Source organism: Diadema setosum, chromosome 12 (assembly GCF_964275005.1).
Source record: "Diadema setosum chromosome 12, eeDiaSeto1, whole genome shotgun sequence".
In the NCBI taxonomy this organism is placed as follows: Eukaryota; Metazoa; Echinodermata; class Echinoidea; order Diadematoida; family Diadematidae; genus Diadema; species Diadema setosum.
In genome coordinates, this window is record NC_092696.1 from 2,414,353 (window position 1) to 2,434,968 (window position 20,616).

General features: G+C 37.5%; 1 protein-coding gene across 1 annotated transcript; it reads right to left on the reverse strand.

Moving 5' to 3' along the window:
* Positions 1 to 653: 653 nt before the first annotated feature.
* On the reverse strand, positions 654 to 15,790 carry LOC140236283 (uncharacterized). Its single transcript, XM_072316238.1, has 5 exons — positions 15,684 to 15,790; positions 14,673 to 14,830; positions 13,539 to 13,750; positions 12,950 to 13,216; positions 654 to 785 (listed from the first exon to the last, which is right to left on the reverse strand). The coding sequence occupies exons 1-5, from the start codon at positions 15,788 to 15,790 to the stop codon at positions 654 to 656; spliced, it is 876 nt and encodes a 291-aa protein (XP_072172339.1).
* Positions 15,791 to 20,616: the final 4,826 nt, after the last annotated feature.

The following is a 20,616-nucleotide window of genomic DNA, read 5'->3' on the forward strand; positions in this document are numbered from 1 at the left end:
GCCCACTTCCAGGTTTCATGAGCTAACAAGCAAAAAAAAAAAAAGAGGTCTTCAGACAAACACGAAACCTTACCGTCTTCCGCCATACTTCAAGATCTCTATCTATTACTATTTTAGTGCCACTTTACGTACTTTCGGGTTTAAAGTGATGATACTCAATGTATTCCTTTGTATGGTGCATAAAAAGTGTGGGGGCCCGAGCCCCCACGGCCCCCATGGCTGCGCAGTCCTGATATTTGATATGCCTTGGGTACAATAATTTCATCAAATGAAATTTTTTAAACTAAAAATGATTGCACTGTTGCTGAGTGGACAATTGAAAGAAAATATTTCTGCATTTCGGGGTGAAGTACAACTGTACAGTTAACTGCACCGTAGTCAAATCAATTAAGAATGGAGAAATAGATTAGCCTTAGAGAAAATTTGACTTATGAAGGACTAAAACCAACAGAATATGAAGAGAAGAGGACTTGGAAAGACCTTCCACTAGGGTGATTATTCTTACTTATACAAGGTCAACTTAAGCAAGGTTAACTGTAGAATCTTTCAATAGTGCTACGAAGACATATCTTAAGGCATGCTTGGTACAAATACACTGAACTTTTATCACATTATACACTTATCCAGTCTGGAAGGTCTGTAATCTTTAATCTTTACAGACCAGACCCAGAATCTCCAACATAAAACTCTAACTGCACAGCGGTAATAAGGTTCCCCTTCTTGGAGAATGTAAAGTTAAGCTCAAGAGGGCGTCCTTCCGTCTCGTAGCACTCCACCACTACCTCCTGACCAGGACGCGTATTTTTTATTTACACGCAAGCCTGTGGCTTTTCGCAATTTAATTCAATGAAACCGCCTGTGATGCGTCTATGCTTACTCCGCTCAGGTTGCAAAGAGTTCTGTGGGTTACTTTATATACTTGTACAGTGCCTCCGCTCGCGCCGATTCGATTCGTACACGTGCATCAGTGAGTGTGCAGGGAGGTGGCTTCCACCTCCCTGGCCAGAGTGTGTGAAAGTTTTGCTTGCCGTGGTAGACCTGCATCCAACAAGTCCATGTACGTACATTGTACTATGTAAACGAGTGAGAGTGCGAAAAACAAGACAATACAAAACAAAAAATTTGAAAGTTATGGAATAGGCTGGTACATGTGCATGTACATGTATCAGAGAGTTCTGAAATAACATGATCGCATAATCTAATGACACCTGAATGGAATGAAATACATTGGAAAATCATGCTTGCCATTTTTCTCATTTTAAAATTAATATAACATTGTATCAAAAGTAATGTATTTGTCTTTCAGACCCCCCTCACTCTCTTATTTCCAAAACGTCTCTCTTCTCCGTCTCTCCATACATCATAGTATTTGTTCCAAATACAAGCTCTCTCCTATCTCTCTTGACTCCCTCTCATATCACATGATTTCTGTTTCTGAGACCCCTTCTATATATAAATATACATTGTATGTACATGTATTTATGTTATTTCTCAGAACCCAACCCCCCTCTGTTATATCTGTTGCTATAATAAAGGCCCTACATCTATCTTCATACTGATGGTATATTATTTTGTTTCTCAAACCTGCCCCGCTCTTTCCTTCATACTAGTTTCAAAGACTCACTCTGCATATTCATTTTCCGACCTCTCTCGGACCCCCTCCTTTTTCAAATTCATGACTCGTGTATTCCTTGCTCGATCACTGCTTGAATTAGCCTAGCGAATCATACAATTTATTTGTTTCTCATACTCTCTCTGTCCCTCCCCCTTCTCTCTTTCAATGATTCTTAAACTTTACAATGTTTGTTTACAAGACCACTTTCTACTCTCTATTATACATTGATCAGTTTGCCTAGAAACATGTACTGTCGCTACAGTCACATGTATGAAGGAAAATTACACCACTATTGCATGAAGTCATTATGCACTTTATTCACTTCTTTATATTCAAGCACTCTTTTTTTTCATGAAGGTACAGATGTATAGTCTGATCCTCCAATATCCAAGAAGTACTGTAATACAAACTAGGAGTATCACCTAATGTGATTAATATATACCCCCAACTAGACACTGAGGCAGTTAGCTCAACTAGCAATGATTACTTTGTATGCTTTTCCTGGAAAAAAATGCCATGACAATGTATTATTGAATAAAATTAACAGTACAGTAATGTGTTATTTTGCTCACTCACAATAATGTGCCATATCTCAAGTCATGTGCTCAAAACCTGAGTGAGTAAAGTAAATAAATCAGCAATTTCTATGATTTTCCGAGTGGTTCCCAATCGATGTGTTCTCTTAGCCTATTCTTTGATCTGTACACGTATATCTCAGTTTTATATTCGGATGTACACACTGCATGTTCCATTGTCTCGTAAACAAAAAGAAATGACTGTACTTCATTTTTATAATATCATGATCGATGCAGAACATTCTTCATAAATTCATTTGAATTTGGATCTTGCAATATCATAACAACCTCTAATGTCATAACACGTCGACGACAAAATGTCGTAATGACCACTAATGTCATAACATGTCGACGACAAATGTCAAAATCGGATTAACAATAAATGTCATAACACGTCGACGACTAATGTCAAAATTCCCATTTTTGCTGCAAATGTCACAACACGTCGACCACAAAATGTCAACATTTCAAAATTGACTGCAAATGTCTTAACGTGTCACAAGGGAGAATCCAGGAATTCCGTAAAGGGGAGGCGCCTTATACAAAAGTAACCCCTCCTTCATTTTCTTTCTCTTTTTTTTCTTTTAAACAAAAGAAATTAAACGAAAAAAAAAATAAGGGGGATGGGGTTGCGCCAGCCTTTTATTTTGAAAGGTGTCTCCCCTTTACGGAATTCCTGGATCCGCCCCTGAAATGCAAGCAATGAGTTTTGACATTTGTGGATGATGCAATCGCGAATCGAGAGGGAGCGCATCCCCCTCTGGTGCCCCTTATATTCTTGTTAAAACAACAGAAGTAAAAAAAAAAAAATAAATAAATTAAAAAAAAATGGGGGCGGGGAGGGGGGGGGGGGGGTGCGCCAGCTTGTACTTTTGTAGAGGGGCGGCGTGGCGCCCCCCTCCGTCTCTTATATTTTTGTTATAACAAAAAGAAATAAAATGAAATAAAATGAAGCTGGTTGCGCCAGCTTTTGATTTTGTATAAGGCGCCTCGCCTTTATGGAATTCCTGGATCTTCCCCTGTGACACGTTATGACATTTGCAGTAAATTTGGAAATTTTGATATTTCTGGTCGAGGTGTTATGACATTTGTGGTTAATCCGATTTTGACATTTGTGGTCAACGCAATCGCGGATCGAGAGGGGGCGCTTCCCTCTCTTGTGCCCCCTCTCTATATTTGTTAAAACAACAGAAATAAAAAGAAGAAAGGGGGGGGGGTGCACGCCAGTCTTTGATTTTGTAAAGGCGGCACGCCGCCTTTACGGAATTCCTGGATCCTCCCCTATGACGCGTTATGACATTTGCAGTAAATTTGAAAAATTTGACATTTGTGGTCGACGAGTTATGACATTTTGTGATTAATCCGATTTTAAATTTTGTCGTCGACGTGTTATGACATTAGTGTTATGGCCATTATGACATTTGTCGTCGACGTGTTATGATGATATTAGTGGTTGTTATGACATTACACGATCCAGATTCAAATGAATTTATTAAGAATTTTCTGCATCGATCATGATATTACAAAAATGAAATACAGTCATTTCTTTTTGTTTACAAGAGAATGAAACATGCAGTGTGTACATCCGAATCTAGTCTTGAAGTTATTAAATGTGGCGTCCCTCAGGGTAGTATATTAGGACCTTTACTTTTCATCATATTACATAAATGATTTTTGTAGATCATCCGACATACTTTCTTTTATACGTTTTGCCGATGATTCAAATATTTTCTTCTCCCACCAAAATCCAATCACTCTACTGTTAATTCCGAATTAAAACAAGGAAAAGTAGAAATTACGCGGTGCGTAATATATGTCCCCGCCGGAAGTAGCATTTTGTAGCAAAATGTGCAATATAGGTAAAAAATCAAGGTCAAAGGTCAAAGAAGTCAAAGGTCAAAATTCTGTGTAAAAGTTTTGAAGCCCTCACCTAGTGCCATCACATAAAGCAAACGGGATCGAAATCGGGTTAGAAATGGCGAAGGAGTAGCATTTTCTAGCAAAATGTACAATATAGGTCAAAAATCAAGGTCAAAGGTCAAAGAAGGCAAAGATCAAAATTCTGTGTAGAAGTTTTGAAGCCCTCACCTAGTGCCATCACATAAAGCAAACAGAATCGAAATCGGGTTAGAAATGGCGAAGGAGTAGCATTTTGTAGCAAAATGTACAATATAGGTCAAAAATCAAGGTCAAAGGTCAAAGAAGTCAAAGGTCAAAATTCTGTGTAGAAGTTTTGAAGCCCTCACCTAGTGCCATCACATAAAGCAAACGGAATCGAAATCGGGTTAGAAATGGCGAAGGAGTAGCATTTTGTAGCAAAATGTACAATATAGGTCAAAGGTCAAGGTCAAAGGTCACAACTGAAATTCTGTGTAGAAGTTTCAAAGCTCCAATGTAGTGTTATCATATAAAGCAAACAGAATCAAAATTGGCTCATAAATGACAGAGAAGTAGCAAATTTAACATTTTGATCACACACGGACGCACACACGGACGGACGCACGGACGGACGGACGGACGGACGGACACACACACGTACGGAGCCCGTTTCATAGTCCCCTGTTCGAACTCGTTCGGCGGGGACAAAAAGTGACTCAATGGATAAGAGCCAACAAATTATTACTGAATCTTCAGAAAACTAACTATATGCTATTCAGTAAGTCTATAGAAGTTTTACCCACAGATATCATCTTTGATGACATTCACTTAGAGCGTGTATCTCATATAAAGTTTCTCGGTATTACAGTGGACGATAAACTTTCGTGGAAGCCTCATATTATTAATATTAGTTAAATAATTTCGCGTAATATTGGTATTATTAATAGACTTAAATCTCATATCCCGTTGTCTTCTTTGCTGACGTTGTATTTTTCATTAATATTACCTTATTTAAATTATGGAATCTTAGCATGGGGTATAGTGCCCATCAAACTTTATTAGATAGATTATTGTTATTACAAAAAAAAAGGCACTTCGTATTATTTGTGGCATTTCTCCACGTTCCCATGCAGATCCATTATTTGTTAGATATACGATTTAAAAAATCAAAGATTTGTTTTTCTTACAGCTGGGTCAGTTTACGTTTAATTATAACACAAATGCACTTTCCAGCATTTTTGATTCAATGTTTCCCCGAAATCAATATTTTCATAATTATCCCACCAGGCGATCAAATGAGTTTCATTTACCCCTTCTGAGAACATTATCGGCTCAAAATACATTTATATACACTGGCCCTAGATTTTGGAATTCTTTAAGTTGTGATATAAAAAATTCTTTATCTTTGAATTCGTTTCAGCGTAAGTTAAAATATTTTTTGTTGAACTCATATATCAAGATATATACGATTCATTACTTAGCTGGTCTTTACAGCCTAAGGGTTCATCGTCAATCATTGATTTCATCATTGTGTATTTTTTTTACATTATCTTATTTGTATACACTTTGCTCGGCTGACTGAGCTGAAACACCTCAATTCCCTCTTACGATCCCGATGTTTAGCGTGTTGGCTTTTCCTTTCATTTCCTTTTTCTTTCTCTCCTTCCTTTCCATTATTCTTTTGTGTTTTATTACTGTCATGGTATACCCTACTGTAAAGTCATGTAATGTCGTTGTGTTTCTATTGTCTTGTCTATTGTCCTGTCTTGTTCTCTCCTGTCTTTGTAAAAAAAAAAAAAAAAAAAAAGTTTAATGTATTCACAAGAATCCTTTAAGTGGTTCACAATTTACAAGCATGCTTTTCAGTGAACCTCTCAGTTCTTTCTTTTTTCCCCTCTAAACATAACTTTGTATTCTGCCGGTGTGCATGTATAATTTCCTATTTGTTAACCATTATCTACCATGTAAAGTCGAATACATGCCTATGTTATATCTTCTGATTCATTTCGTGTTATGTTTGACGAAAAAGAAAGAAGGAATGAAATAAATGAAATGAAAATGAAATGAAATGAATATAAAATTGAGATATATCGACAGATTAAAGAAAAGAGTATAATGAGAGAACGCGTCGATAGGGAACCACTCGGAATAAAGAAAATCACTGACTGAATTAACGGAGTGTATAAATGCAGAAGACTGTCGTCAAGTAAGCATATAGCTTGAAGATACGGCAGTCACATTAGTGGTTGTTATGACTCTACTGGTCGATTATTGTTGACATTAGTGGGCTCTACACATGGTGACAGCACATTTTGGATGAAAATCTTATGCAATGATATTGTGAATTCACCTAACTCCCTCGGATTTTGAGCATTTGACTTGAAATTTGGCACATGACCACGTGACAGCTATGACATATAGTTGTGCAAACTTCATTTTTTCTTAATGTCAAACATTGTGTTGACATGGTAACAGTATTCTTAATGAAAATCATAGAAATTGCTGATTTACTGACTTTACTCACTCAAGTTTTGAGCACTTGACTTGAGATATGGAACATGTGACTATCAATGAGCATAGTAACGCATTTTTGTTAATTTTATTCAATGTTGAACAACATACATTGTCATAGTATTTTTTTTAAAGAAAAGCATATATACAAAGTGATCATCGCCTGTTGAGCTAACTGCCTCAGTGTTTAGTTTTGGGGATATTAATCACATTGAGTGATAGTTCTAGTTTGTATCACAATACTTCTTGGATATTGGAGGATCCGATTACATCTGTAGTATACCTTCATGAAAAAAAAGTGCTTGAACATAAAGAAGTGAATAAAGTGCATAATGACTTCATGCAACAGTGGTGTAATTTTCCTAGATAACATGTGACTGTACATGTTTCTAGACAAACTGATCAATGTAGAGAGTAATAAGTGGTCTTGTAAACAAACATTGTAAAGTTTAAGAATCAGAAAGAGAGAATGGGAGAGACAGAGAGAGTATGAAAAACAAATAAATTGTATGATATATATAGGCTAATTCAAGCAGTGATCGAGCAAGGAATACACGAGTCATGAATTTGAAAAAGGAGGGGGTCCGAGAGAGGTCGGAAAATGAATATGCAGAGTGAGTCTTTGAAACTAGTATGAAGGAAAGAGGGACAGGTTTGAGAAACAAAATAATATACCATCAGTATGAAGATAGATTTGGGGGCCTTTAATAGCAACAGATATAACAGGGGGTTGGGGTCTGAGAAATAAAGTTAATACATGTACATACAATGTATATATAGAGGGGGTCATAGAAACAGAAATCATGTGATATGAGAGGGAGTCAAGAGAGATAGGAGAGAGCTTGTATTTGGAACAAATACTATGATGTATGGAGAGACGGGAGAAGAGAGACGTTTTGGAAAGAAGAGTGTGAGGGGGGTGTGAAAGACAAATACAGTACTTTTGATACAATGTATTAATTTTAAAATGAGAAAAAGGGCAAACATTTTCCAATGTATATATGATGTTTGTTCCCTTCAGGTGTCATTAGATTTAAGCGATCGTGTTATTTCACAACTCTCTGATACATGTACATGCATATGTACCAGCTGTAGCCTATTCCATAACTTTCAACTACTCTCCCTTCAAGCTTTCCATCCATGCTCTTCTTCTCCACTCCTTTTCCCTTCAATCTTTCCTGTCAATATCTAAATTATCAATCAATGGAGATGGAAAAGTGTTACATTATTATATACTTACATTCTGTTAGATTACTCGTCATGTGTAGGCCTATTGTGTCGTTATGCGTTTCAGTATCAGGGGGGGGGGGGTGGATTGGCTTCACCTTCAGTCCCCCTCCCCCCCCCCCCCCACATATCAGTAAACGCAAACGTGTGGCCTACAATTTACAAAGGCGAAAAATGACCATCTAAATGTAATTCTTTGGGAGTATGCTCAGCGCCCCTACCATCCCTTTAAAAATCACTCCAACCTGTATATATATATATATATGAATATAAATGAATATATATATATGGCCCGTTTCACAGTTAGGCGCCACTTTTTGTCAACCTAGGTGTCAAAATTTCAAGTTGTCTTTCAGAGATGGAATGTCTTGATTTTTTATTCCTAAGAATGTGAATTTAATGGAAAATGTAATGCCTGAGCTTAATTATTATTGCAATATTTGATATCGTGAATGATTCTATTGGAGATGAAGGTAATTTTGCTGAAAGATAGTGCTATAATGTCATGGACAGAGCTGAAGCACTATGTGTCCAACAGGTAATTTGAAACTGTAACATGATTAAGTGATATTTAAGCAAACTTGGTGCCAAATTTTGTGTTCTTATTTGGATTTATTGGAAAATTGTACCACTTTGAAGGAAAAATATAGTGTAAAATAGAGTATATGACTTCAAAAAGTTTCTCTTGTTTTACACTTCCTCATTCAGGATGTGTAATATTTCATGGAGATAATACTTATGTTGGGGCACATACACACACTTAATACTAACATTGTGAGTGTCCATCTTTTTACATTTAAAATTTCAGCTGGAAGATATGGTGGATGTGACAAGAAACAGATGTGAACGGACATTTTACACCTTGACCAATAAACAACAGTAATAAGGCAAATGATTACCCAAAGAATAGTCAGCACAAGTCAGTTCACACTAAGAAACAAATTATGTTTCACAAGAAAGTTTTGTTTCCAGCATAAATGACATCAGTAATAGCCAATAGTGGTGGATGTGACATGTGAACGGAACACCAATTTCCTTGGTATTTTGTTTTGTACACACCTTGCATATAACAAATGATTTTGCATGCAAAACTACCGAGAATACTATATTCTATAAATTCACAACTCACTGCTGATAAGGCCTCATGTGCTGTAAAAGTTATGGATGCCTGAAATCCCATGTGGCGGATGTGACGGATTGAAGATGTGAACAGACATTTTCAATCTTCTCAAATTTATACTTGATAGTTATAGTTCAAACCATTATTGAAATTTTTATCAGCTTACATGATCAAAGTATATATATGTACAAGGTTGTTTTTTTGTTTTTTTAGCTGACAACATGTACACTATGTTCATTGGACTCTGAATGTTTTTCAGAGTAAATTGGATCCAACATGGTGGACGTGATGCTGAAATTTAGAACAGAATTCCAAATATTCATCTTTATCATCAACTGGTAATTGCTAAGCAGTAGGGCCTACTCTGTTTCCAAGAACCACATATAGTGTAGAACAGTCATATTTTTGAACACAAATCACTGCACACAAGGGTCCACATATTTTCAAGGTACAATGTATGAATGCAAGAAGCTCCTTGCGGATGTGACAAAATCAGATGTAAACAGACATTTTTTTTTTTTTACCTGCAATTGATGTGCAATTGTGGCATCCTTATTCATTAACCAGCCAAATCATAGTGTTTTCATTACAGCAACTGTGCATTCAAGTTTGTTTGTTTTTTTTCCCCCACAGTTAATGATATCCAATGTGGTGGATGTGACATTTTGTTGTGATCAGAATCCCAAATATGCAAAATCTTGCTGTAAGTGTTTCCCATAGAATTAAAAGGAAAAGGTAGGCCCACAAGTACTGTGAGTCTTAGTCTTACCGTACTTTAAGTTAGTTTCTGCCTGTGATGAACCTAGAAGTGAAAACCTACATGTAGTATAAGGACCAATCCTATTTATAATCCTAATTATAATAGATAAAATGCAGATTATGCTGTCATGGCCCTGTTTTCATTACATGCATTGGAAATCTATAGTACAGGCAAAAGCTACACTAACGCTCCGATATGTCACCTACCAGGATTCCCCCAAGAAACTTTGTCATGTCAGGTAAAAATCACATTTCTAATTTGCCTTAGTTTGTGAACATGTGAACTCACAGGATAAACTTTCATACTTACTGACAAACTGAAATACAATTGTGTTCTGAAAAAAAAAAAAAAATTTCTCCTCCTTTGTAGTATGCCACCCTTCCACCTCTTCTACTTGTATGTCATCACCAATATGAGCCATTGTTTGCTAATGACTGTTCATTTTTTTTTTAATGTTTTTAATAACAAGTCTTATTTCACTTTTTTGGCTGTATGAGGCTGTTTCAGCAGGGGGCACTGGGCATGCAGTATTTACCAAAGGTTGTTTCCTTCTTGGTCATGTCTTTATAGGGTTGTGTGTGCAAATACCAATTATATCTTCCCCCCCCCCCAAAAAAAAAAAATAAAATAAAATAAAAAATATTCAAAGGCATTTAACTAAATTATCACTTCCTTTACCAAAATCTGATTGTTTCATTATTAAAAACCGACAGTATGGACGTTGAACACAAAATTAATCTGATCTTCAATAAGCCAAGGGTTATTGATATGCCACAGTGGTCCAGTTTGCCCATGCACCTGCATTCGTTTTACCTGACTAACAAAAGAAATGGACCTCCCCCCCCCCCCCCCAAAAAAAAAAAAAAAAAAAAAAATCATTAACATTTTTCAGGAAAAGTAAGGGATTCTGAAGAAAACTACTAGGGGCCTCTTTAGCTTCAACCAGATCCTATCCTGTGTTACTACAGAAAAATCTTGGGACATACTTGTATACTTATTACAGAGATGGGAGTAGCCAAGGTTAGGAGATCAGTTTTAACCCACTTTTCCCTACCTGTTGCTATAGGATAAGAACCTGTACTGTCGGGCAGAAGCTTGGTAGTCTGGTGGATACTTAGCCCCTATGGACTTACAGTACTGTAGCCTGTCTAGTAACCAAGACCAGTAAATTAGGAGATAGTTGGTTGGAATCTAACCCAAGTTGAATGCCCATGATTTTGTCATGGCGACTACTACACTGCATAACCAGTGTTTATGATATGTTGGAGGCTAATTGTTCGATCAGTTGCAGTAAAATAATTTACAAACCAATTTATTTTTTTTTCACCCTTCAATCTTAGTTAACCATGCCAATGGTTGTGGATCATTTCACACTGTGTTCAAGTCTTGTTGCAAGGTAGCGCATTAGGGAACTAATGCTGAAAAATGCTATGCATTTGGGAGATACACTCTGTGTCCGTTCACACCCCAAAATGTCACATCCACCATATATTTAATCATTATTAAACATATCAAATACATGGTGCAGCAAAGGTTCAATTAATGTAATTAAATAACATTTATATTCTTTTGCCTTTATGAGATTAATCATCTGGAAAATTGATTAAAGTATGTAGAACATCAGCTTTCACAGGTACAGTGACAGGATCATGCTACATCCTCACTGTGAATAAGTATTTCAATGTAAAATTAAGGTGAATATGATGTTAAAGTGGATGTCTCATATCTAGATATCTTGGTAATGACATACTTTTAAAGATCTAAACATACTTCGTCCCAAAAAAATAAGTTGTCCCTAGATTTTACTTAATATTCATTGAAATGTCCGTTCACATCTGGAAATGTCACATCCACCAGGGCATTTCAAGCATTCTCGAAGTTTTTAAAATTGTTAGTTTCATAGCAATGTCAGTATCAATGGCATTTGTAAGCTTAGTACAGAGTCTAAAATGTCTGAAGATTCACAGTCAATCAGGCCAGTATTTAATGAGATGCACACCAAAATGTGTTTCTGACAAGAAAGGCTGGTGGATGTGACATGTGTGAACGGACACCATGTTATTTGACATTAAAAAAGCATTTGAATTTCAAATGCTGAATTGTTTTGGAGGGATGGACACCCAACTGTGTATCACTGATTTATGCAAAAATTTTAGAAATAAGCTAAACCATTAACAAGTTATAGTTATATAAAATTTTGGCGGATGTGACAAAAATGTGAACGGACATTTAAATTTTGTTTTCATATTACTGTCATTTCATCAGATGGAACTGAAGCACAAACAAACTTTCTACAGTTACTCATACAAAGCTATACTTCACTTTTACATTATTTTCCTGAGACTTGCCTTTGTTTTCTTACTTACACAACCCATATAAGCAGATGCTTAAATGTGAACGGACAATGTCACATCCACCAAGAGAATTTTGGGGTGGAAAAAATTAATCAAAAAGGAGTTGAAACTTTTTGACTCTGATATGATTCATTATGGCCACTCATTCACTACACATAAATATGTTTAGTTAACTCAAAGCCAGATATGTTAAAGAATGGCAAAGTTTGTAAAAAAGGGATGTTGGCCAGGTTGACACCCAGTAGGTCAGATTTGGGCACATCTTGCTTCACTGTGAGCAAATGCTTTGGAGTTACATTTTCGTTATGCTATGGGAGGTAGACCCCATGGGGGTCTAACATATGCATAGCAAAACATTTCATGAATCTGCTCTTATTCTGTGTAGTAGACTGAAAACTGAAAAAAATGAAAAGTGGCGCCTAACCGTGAAACGGGCCATATATATATATATATATATATTTATATATATATAATATTCGGTCAGTGTAGCCCATTATATACACCCCCATCATACACCAATAATTGGTCTTCCATGGAATGTACCCTCATTTGATGAGATATCACAGAATATTCATTGCTTTTTTTTTATCTCTTTCCTTTTGATTCTCTCTCTCTCCCCCTCTCCTCCTGGTCAGATTTTTTGTTTTGTATTGTTTTCTTTTTCGCACTCTCACTCGTTTACATACGTACATGGGTGTACTTGGATGCAGGTCTACCACGGCGAGCAAAACTTTCACAGCGCGTACACACACTCACTGATGAACGTGTACGAATCGCGAGCGGAGGGTTCAGTGCTCACAGAACCCTTCGCAACCAACAACCCTAGTGGAGTAAGCATAGACGCATCACGAGCGGTTTCATTGAATTAGATTGCGAAAAGCCACAGGCTTGCGTGTAAATAAAAAATACGCGACCAGGACGAGCTTCTCGCATGAACATAATAGAGCATCTTTTGAGGTCATATGCGACCAGCTCCTGGCTGAAGGCTGAAAGGGCACCCTTTCTAGAGGCAAAGCTCCCACAATCCATGCACATTCGCAGCATGTCTGCTTGGTTGAGGTGCGAGTTGAAATCGGTGTCACTCCAGTTGACGACAAAGGAATGTTTGTAAGCATTCTCTGGCTTGAACTCAAGGTCAAAGCCTTTCGGTGGGGATTCCCGTATGTTTGTTGGACAAAAAATTCTTTTTTATTGTTTTCATAGCAAATGGCACTTAATCCCACGCGTACATTTCGTTCTTTACGCAAACAGCCATGATTCGCAGGGTGCCGATGTCAAGGTACCCTGCCGATAGGTGGTACCCTTACCATACTCAGTACACTGTATGTATGTAAGCTTATGTACACTATGCGAGACCGTTCATTCGCGTACAAATTGGCTGAGCTATAGAATTGGAAGTCCACGCGCTTGCGCACTTCAAAATTTCAGCTCAACTTATGAATAATTCATGTCCTGTAGCGTTTCCATGTACGGAAAAAATATTCGCGTCCGGATCTACACACTGTGTATCCCAGCATACAGTGCTCTTCCCAAGAAAGCTGACCCTGGCATTGAACTTGAGGGCGTGATCAAGGTGCAGTCTCTTCTCCAGACCTTGTGTGAAGTTCATCACAGCGATGCGTGCAAAGACGGAGGCATCCTCTAAGTCTACATCGAACAAGTTCAGACTGCCCCCAAAGTAATCTGTTATGCACCATGGGTTGATTTTACCTATGGACAAAAGAAACAAGCAATCAAATATCAGGGTACCATGTTCCTGTTCCAAAATGTAACTGTAGGATTACCATCATGGCAACTGCTCCAATCTCAGCCTTATTCAAGTACGTTTAGCTTGTAAATGTACAATATATACACATCTACTTCAGTAATCATGCACACATGCACTATAAGAGACAGTTGTCTTCTATTCCATTTTCTCCCTCTCTTTCTCAGCCTTAAAAGAAAGCTCTGTTCAACCATATTGTCCTTGTGACATAGGCCTGGAGTTGGATTTAGTGATCAGAACAAGGAAGAATAGCAAAACATGGGAAAATATAACAACCCATTTAGTTTTTGTGTTGGAAAGTCTAATCTTTGGGAAATCATGACAATGTCCAGGGCTGGCGCAGTGTTTTCAAAAGTGTGGGGGCCCACTTCCGGGTTTCATAAGCTGACAAGCGAAAAAAAAAGGGGGGGCTCCTCAGCTCATTCTCTCCCCTCCCATTTCCGGGTGTTATAAAAAAAAAAAAAGTCTTCAAAGAAAACACATAACCTTACCGCCACCATACTTCAAGATCTCTATTTCTATTTCAGTGCCACTTACGTACTTCTGGGTTGAAAAAAGTGTGGGGGCTCAAAGTGATATAACCTTATGTATTCCTTTGTATGGTGCACAAAAAGTTGGGGGGGGGGGGGGCAAGCCCCCACGGCCCCCACGGCTGCGCCAACCCTGATGTCTCTGATGCACTCTTGGTTCGGATAATACATGTAATTGCATTTTGAAAGACTGCAAGAAAGAATAAATTATGACATTATTACAGAGCCACATATGCCAAAACAAAAATCTGTGATGTTTCAAGAATCCATTGTAGCAAAGCCATCTATAAAGTAGCATTTTGAATATACACAAATTGCAATTTGTAGGCATCTCTACCAAATTTGTTGAATTCCCCATAGCCCAGGTCCTTGTTGATGTAGGATTTCACGAGATTAGTTTCTTCCAATTTGCTCTCCTGGAACTGTTTCATCAGATTTGTCCATTCTACAGGAATTCCTGCAGAGGATGCCAGAGTCCTGATGGGAGGACTGGTCCTGGAAGATAATAAATGTCATTACAAGAAAGACAGATGAGAAAAGGGAAAAATTAATTAGGAAGTAAGAAAGAGTATGAGAATACAAATTTCTGTCTTCATTGATAATCATTTCAACAAAAATCCTAGTCCCTAGACAGAATATTCTGTCTGCAGAAGTCCAGCCACCAGAGTTTTTTTTTTGTGTGTGTGTGTGTGTGTGTTTGTTTTTTGTTTAATCTTACTTTCTATGACTCTCCTCCACAAAGAGAATTCTGTGAAGCCAGACGTATTCTCCATAGAACATATACCCAAAAAGATACAGTCCGACCTTTTTTTAGTTTTAACTAAACGAAATTTTAACACTGACCCTGAAATCAAATGATGATTTGTGTTTTGACATATACATATACATACAACGAATAGGCCTACATTAAAAACCATTTCTGGTGACATTAAGTCAAGTATTGATGTCAGTCGTAGACCCCTTTATATGACATATTATACCGACAATGATAAATATACCGATGCAAAAGTTAATTATATTAGGGCGAGTGTCTAACATCCTGGTTATTTCTTACAGTCTACATTGACATTTTGCACAATCAGAAGAACATGAGTGCAGCCATACTTTCAGTACTGACACAGTTTGAAGTCTAGTACATTGTAGTTGTACATCAGTGCAATGGATTTATTTATTCTCAGACATATAAGAGAGAACTCTATTTTTGTTCTTAGAAAAAGAGGGTTTCTTGCCGAGTTTTTTCTCTTAAGATTTGGGCCAAGATTTGTGTTTCAGTAGACTATTCGTTGTAAATGCACAAAAAGTGATTAAAATAAGTGACCCACCCACTGACACCCGCTACCTGCCATACCTGTTGCACCTGTACGCGGCCGAGGGGCACAGTGCGGGGCTGATCTCGTGCATCAGGCCTTGGCCTACCGGCGATTTACGACATCGACAGACCGTGGCTGTGGGCATGCTGTAAATGTTGCGACCATCTCGTCTGGAACAAGCAGAAGCGGCTAGGAATAGCCTGGAATATATACGGGACATGTTGTAAACGTTCACCAACATTAGTAGAAATGACAGTGTCAGGACGGGTGGGGTGTGACTGAAGGGGGCAGCTAGGGTACACATTCCCCGACGCGACGACCAGATACAGACTGATATCTTTCGGTCAAGGTACACTCGCGCATGGTGATGCACAGGTACCGACGCACGTGCGACGTGACTAAAACCAATTTTAAACGGAGGTTCAAGATATGGAGTTACAACTGCCACACTCAATCAGCTGTCAGTTTTCTATGGATGCACAGAAGAATTCCAATTGTGCCTTTAATATTTGATGCTTGAAGCCGCAATCTTTCTGAGCAATCTGAAGATTCGTTTTTAACGCTAACATAATATCGGGTATTTGTTGCTCGTTTATACATCAAATTAATGTAATGAAATTTCACCTAATGATAAAACATTAAAACAAAAGTCAATTCCGTTCGAAAATATGTGCACAAGTGTAAATCTGAGCTGTATTTTGTGAAAGTATTGAAATTTTACGCTCACGGAAAGCCACTTTCATCACTTTTCTCCTTATCCGCAAACTGAAATGAAAATGGTATCATTTTCAAGTACCGGTATAGTTCTTTATAAATTAATATGTCACATTGGCGTACAGTCACGTACATTCGAGTAATTTTGATATCTATTTCAGCAATATTTGAGCAATTCTATTCGCTCACCTTTACCATTGTCTACCGCCCATCGTTTAGTAAGTAGGGATAGCGAAAAGTAATTACCATCACAAAGATAATCTTCTTTGGAAAGCGGCTGGTGATTATACTAGTAATGCAATGAGACACGAGTCAATTGTCTTCGCATCTGAGCGGCTGATTCAGTTTGACATATACTTCAAATATTTTTTTAGTGGCGGCTTCGAGCATGGGATCAAAGCGACTGTTTTGACTCCATTTCTCGAACCTCCTTGCTTATACTGTGTGTTGGCCAAAGAGCGTACGCTCTTTGCTGTTGGCCTACAATTATAACCAAGGAGCTAGCAATAGCTCCTTGATTAAACCATCCTTAAATTGCCTGGAGCCAAACCTAAAGCCGGAGAAGCTAGTCTTGTGACAGGCGTTTAAGATGAACTGTATCACCAAAAGTTTATTCATGCCTAATATTCCTCAAGAATTGCCTATATTTTTTCTTCTAATGGTACAAAATGAATAACGTAGGTAAAAGAAAACTCACTAAGCTATTGAAAAATATTATAAATGATGTTTTTGTCTTAATCTGTAATAGGTCAAACGAGCCAGTTTGCTAGACCCACTTTATAATTGCTAGACCAAGACCCAATTTGCTAGACCAAGACTAATCATCAGCGTCATGGGGCAGACTGAAGTGGAGAGAAGTGGAGAATATTTCTGAAATTTACTTAAATTATTCGGATATATATTTCCGAATTCCGTTACAAAGTAGAGCAGACACATGAAGCTTCGAAAAGGCAGACAGGGGGGCGGGGGAGGGGGACGGCCTGCATATTTTGGTTTTGCCAGGCCTACACCCTTCACCCGATTTCACCCAAATATGGTGACTTTTCCTAAAATTTTATTGCAAACATTTTGATATATAATTTAGCTATATGTCAAGCATGAGAGTGCATGAGAGAGTCACAGCTCATGCACGTAAAAGATCCCGCTTCATTCATTCATCGCAAAGAGCAGGGTGTCCAACCCGGTGAAGTGGTCCCACCCCACAACCAACTGGACCCCATGGAAGACCAGCTTAGTGTAGCTGAATATGGGCTATCCAGCCATCTTCACAGATGGAAAATGAACAACAAGTATAGCTGATTGCCATGGTAACCGTAAACTGACAACCATGTTCGTCAGAATTTGTATGATTTTCTGTTTCAAATTGAACAGCCAGTTATGATTTTCAATGAGCTAAATTCAAAATAACATTTTTCTAAAAATTTTTGTCATTTTTACAAATTTTCTGTCATTTGAATTTAAATTTCACCAAAGATCCTTTTACTTTGTAATTATGTTTTGCCTTTCTTTAATTTTTGGGGCTGTAGACAGAGAACAATGGGTAAATTTTCATATGAATTTGTGTTTTCTATTGTCTTTGATTTGTCTTTTGTGAAATAAGGGCAGATAGGCCCTATGCATGAATGAGAAATTGTTCATTTGTGCAATTTTCACTTTTGTGCCATGAAAGAGAAAAACAAATGTGTTCACTCATGCATAAAGGTGCATTTTTTTTTTGACCTATGAAGTTGACAACTACAGTTGTAATTAAATTGCCTTTAAACACCTTTAAAGGGGACGGCTAGTAACTGATCAGTGGGAATCAGTGGAAATACTGGGAGATGATTGCTCCAATCCTTATGGGATTCATTCAAGAGTTTATTGTATGTCTTTTGTTGTGTGAAAATGATTTGCTTCAGAACGGTCTCATATTCAAGTAATGTGCAGATTAATGCTCCGTCACTGACCAGGGACGCTGACCTGGAAGCATTAAACTGCACATTACTTGAATATGAGACCATTCTGAAGCAAATCATTTTCACACAACAATAGATATACAATGAACTCTTGAATGAATCCCGTAAGGATTGGAACAATCATCTCCCAGCATTTCCACTGATTCCCACTGATCAGTTACTAGCCTTCCCCTTTAACATGGTATAAAAACATTGATATCTAGCTGAATATTCTATGAGAAATATGAGCTTTAAAAACTGCTTACTTTCTCTTTTGCTGTGTTATGTCTCCATGTGTGTGTATGGTTGTGTGTGTACATGTTTAATATAGACACATATTGCACATACATACATGTATGAATTGTATAAATATACAGTGTTTATCTAAATCTATAGATGTATAGATCACACAGACTAATAAATAAGACTTAACAACTGCGTTATACATGTAATACATGTGTTCTTGTTATTTAATCACTTTTCTTCTGTACAGGTATAAGAATGCACAATGATTCCCGTGATCATTCCAAGGTACATACAACAGACCGACAGACAAACTGAAATGCTGTGAAAGTAATGCTTCTTTCTCTAACCTTTTTCCAAAATATGCATTACGACTTCACAGTGACACCAAAACTCATCTTCATAACAGATATACATGTCACTCGGCTACAGATAGATAATCAAATATCCTTTTATCTACATACATAAAGTTACAAGTGGGCTTGGTGGTCTAAGGTGCATAATGGTGGAAATACAAGCTACACATTACATGAATGATATACAGAGTTTTGAGACACAGGAAGTAATACAGTGGTATGTATTTCAAACTGTCATACCAATCTACATGAAAAAGCGGACTTCAAAGCACAATCCACCAGTACTGCGGTGTCTCACTCGCATATGCGTATGGTGAATGGAGGATAAACGTTGCAGCCAGCTCGCAGGGCGGACACCACAGTACAGTCATGTCAACTGAATAGATCCTCTGGATTGGTCTTTTACATGAGTACTCTATCAAAATTAATGCACACAAAACCAATACTAGCTTTGGATATTTTGTTCGACGGTGGGGTGCTGAGGCCTTTCCCCTTCCTATCAAGATGGCAGCACCAAACCTCAATCACTTCTTAATTAATTCTCAGGCGCATACAAGTCGGCAGTAGAAGACATTTACAATGTCCATTGATTTTCAAGTGACTCAGGAATTGAGCTGAACAGCGCCCTCTATCCGAGCCTTACTACAGTTAACTCCAAATTGTATGCAGGCACACTGAAGTTTTGCCACACACGACACAACACCACATGGCTTGCTCTGCTTGGTACAGAATTCAACTAGAGAGAGAATACCTCAAGTTCTTACTACAAACATCAATGTAACAAGCAAGTAGAGACTCGGAAGAGAGAACCCTCCTTCCATGATGGGGTGTTAAAAGAAAATTAATCAAATACAGCAAATATAATCAATAAGTACACTCTACAATTGGTCGGCGCAGTTTAAAAAATGTAAAATGTCCAAAACAGAAATAGATTGAGAGAAAAAAATAACGCAACTCTTTCTGTACTACCTTTAGTGATTATTCAATCACAGGTGGCACAGTCTGAAGCTGGTAGAACTAATATTAACTTACTTTACTTCATTTTTACTATCTATATCTTTTACCTCTTCAAATGTATCTATAGACCTAAAAAGGTATATGGTGCCAAAAAGGAATGGGAACAATAAATGATTGAAAGGAAAGCAAAATACCTCTCCTGTAAGGAGTCTATTCATTCTTGACCACATCAAATTACACACACACAGACATGTATGTCACAGTTGATAGAAAAAATGCACAGAGAACACATGATTGTATACATCAGAAGATCAAAAATAAAGATCATCAAAAATATCATCAAAGACAAAATAATCTGTGAAGTCCCTGGCGAATATTAGAGTGAGCAAGGCATATGCAAAATGTCTGCCATCTTTAATCAAGCATCATAGTAAAAAGATATGACATATTTGACAAGACAATCGCCATAGATGATTGGACGAAAATCATACCATAGATTCTGAAAGTAAGGCAGAGTGTAAAAAAAGAAGAAAAAAAAGGCAGGTGTTCACACAGTCATCGCCTACTTTCCTACTTTTTGAAGTTTGCTTGCTTTAATGATTTTAAACACATAAGAATTAGTGTGACATCAAAATCAAACATGTTCCATCCACTTGCTATACTTGCTATTATGACACCCATATTGGTTTTCACATTTTCATGGCAAAACTAGACTTGGGGCATTATGAATTTTTTAAAAAGAAAAGAAAAAAGTGACGGTCATTAGC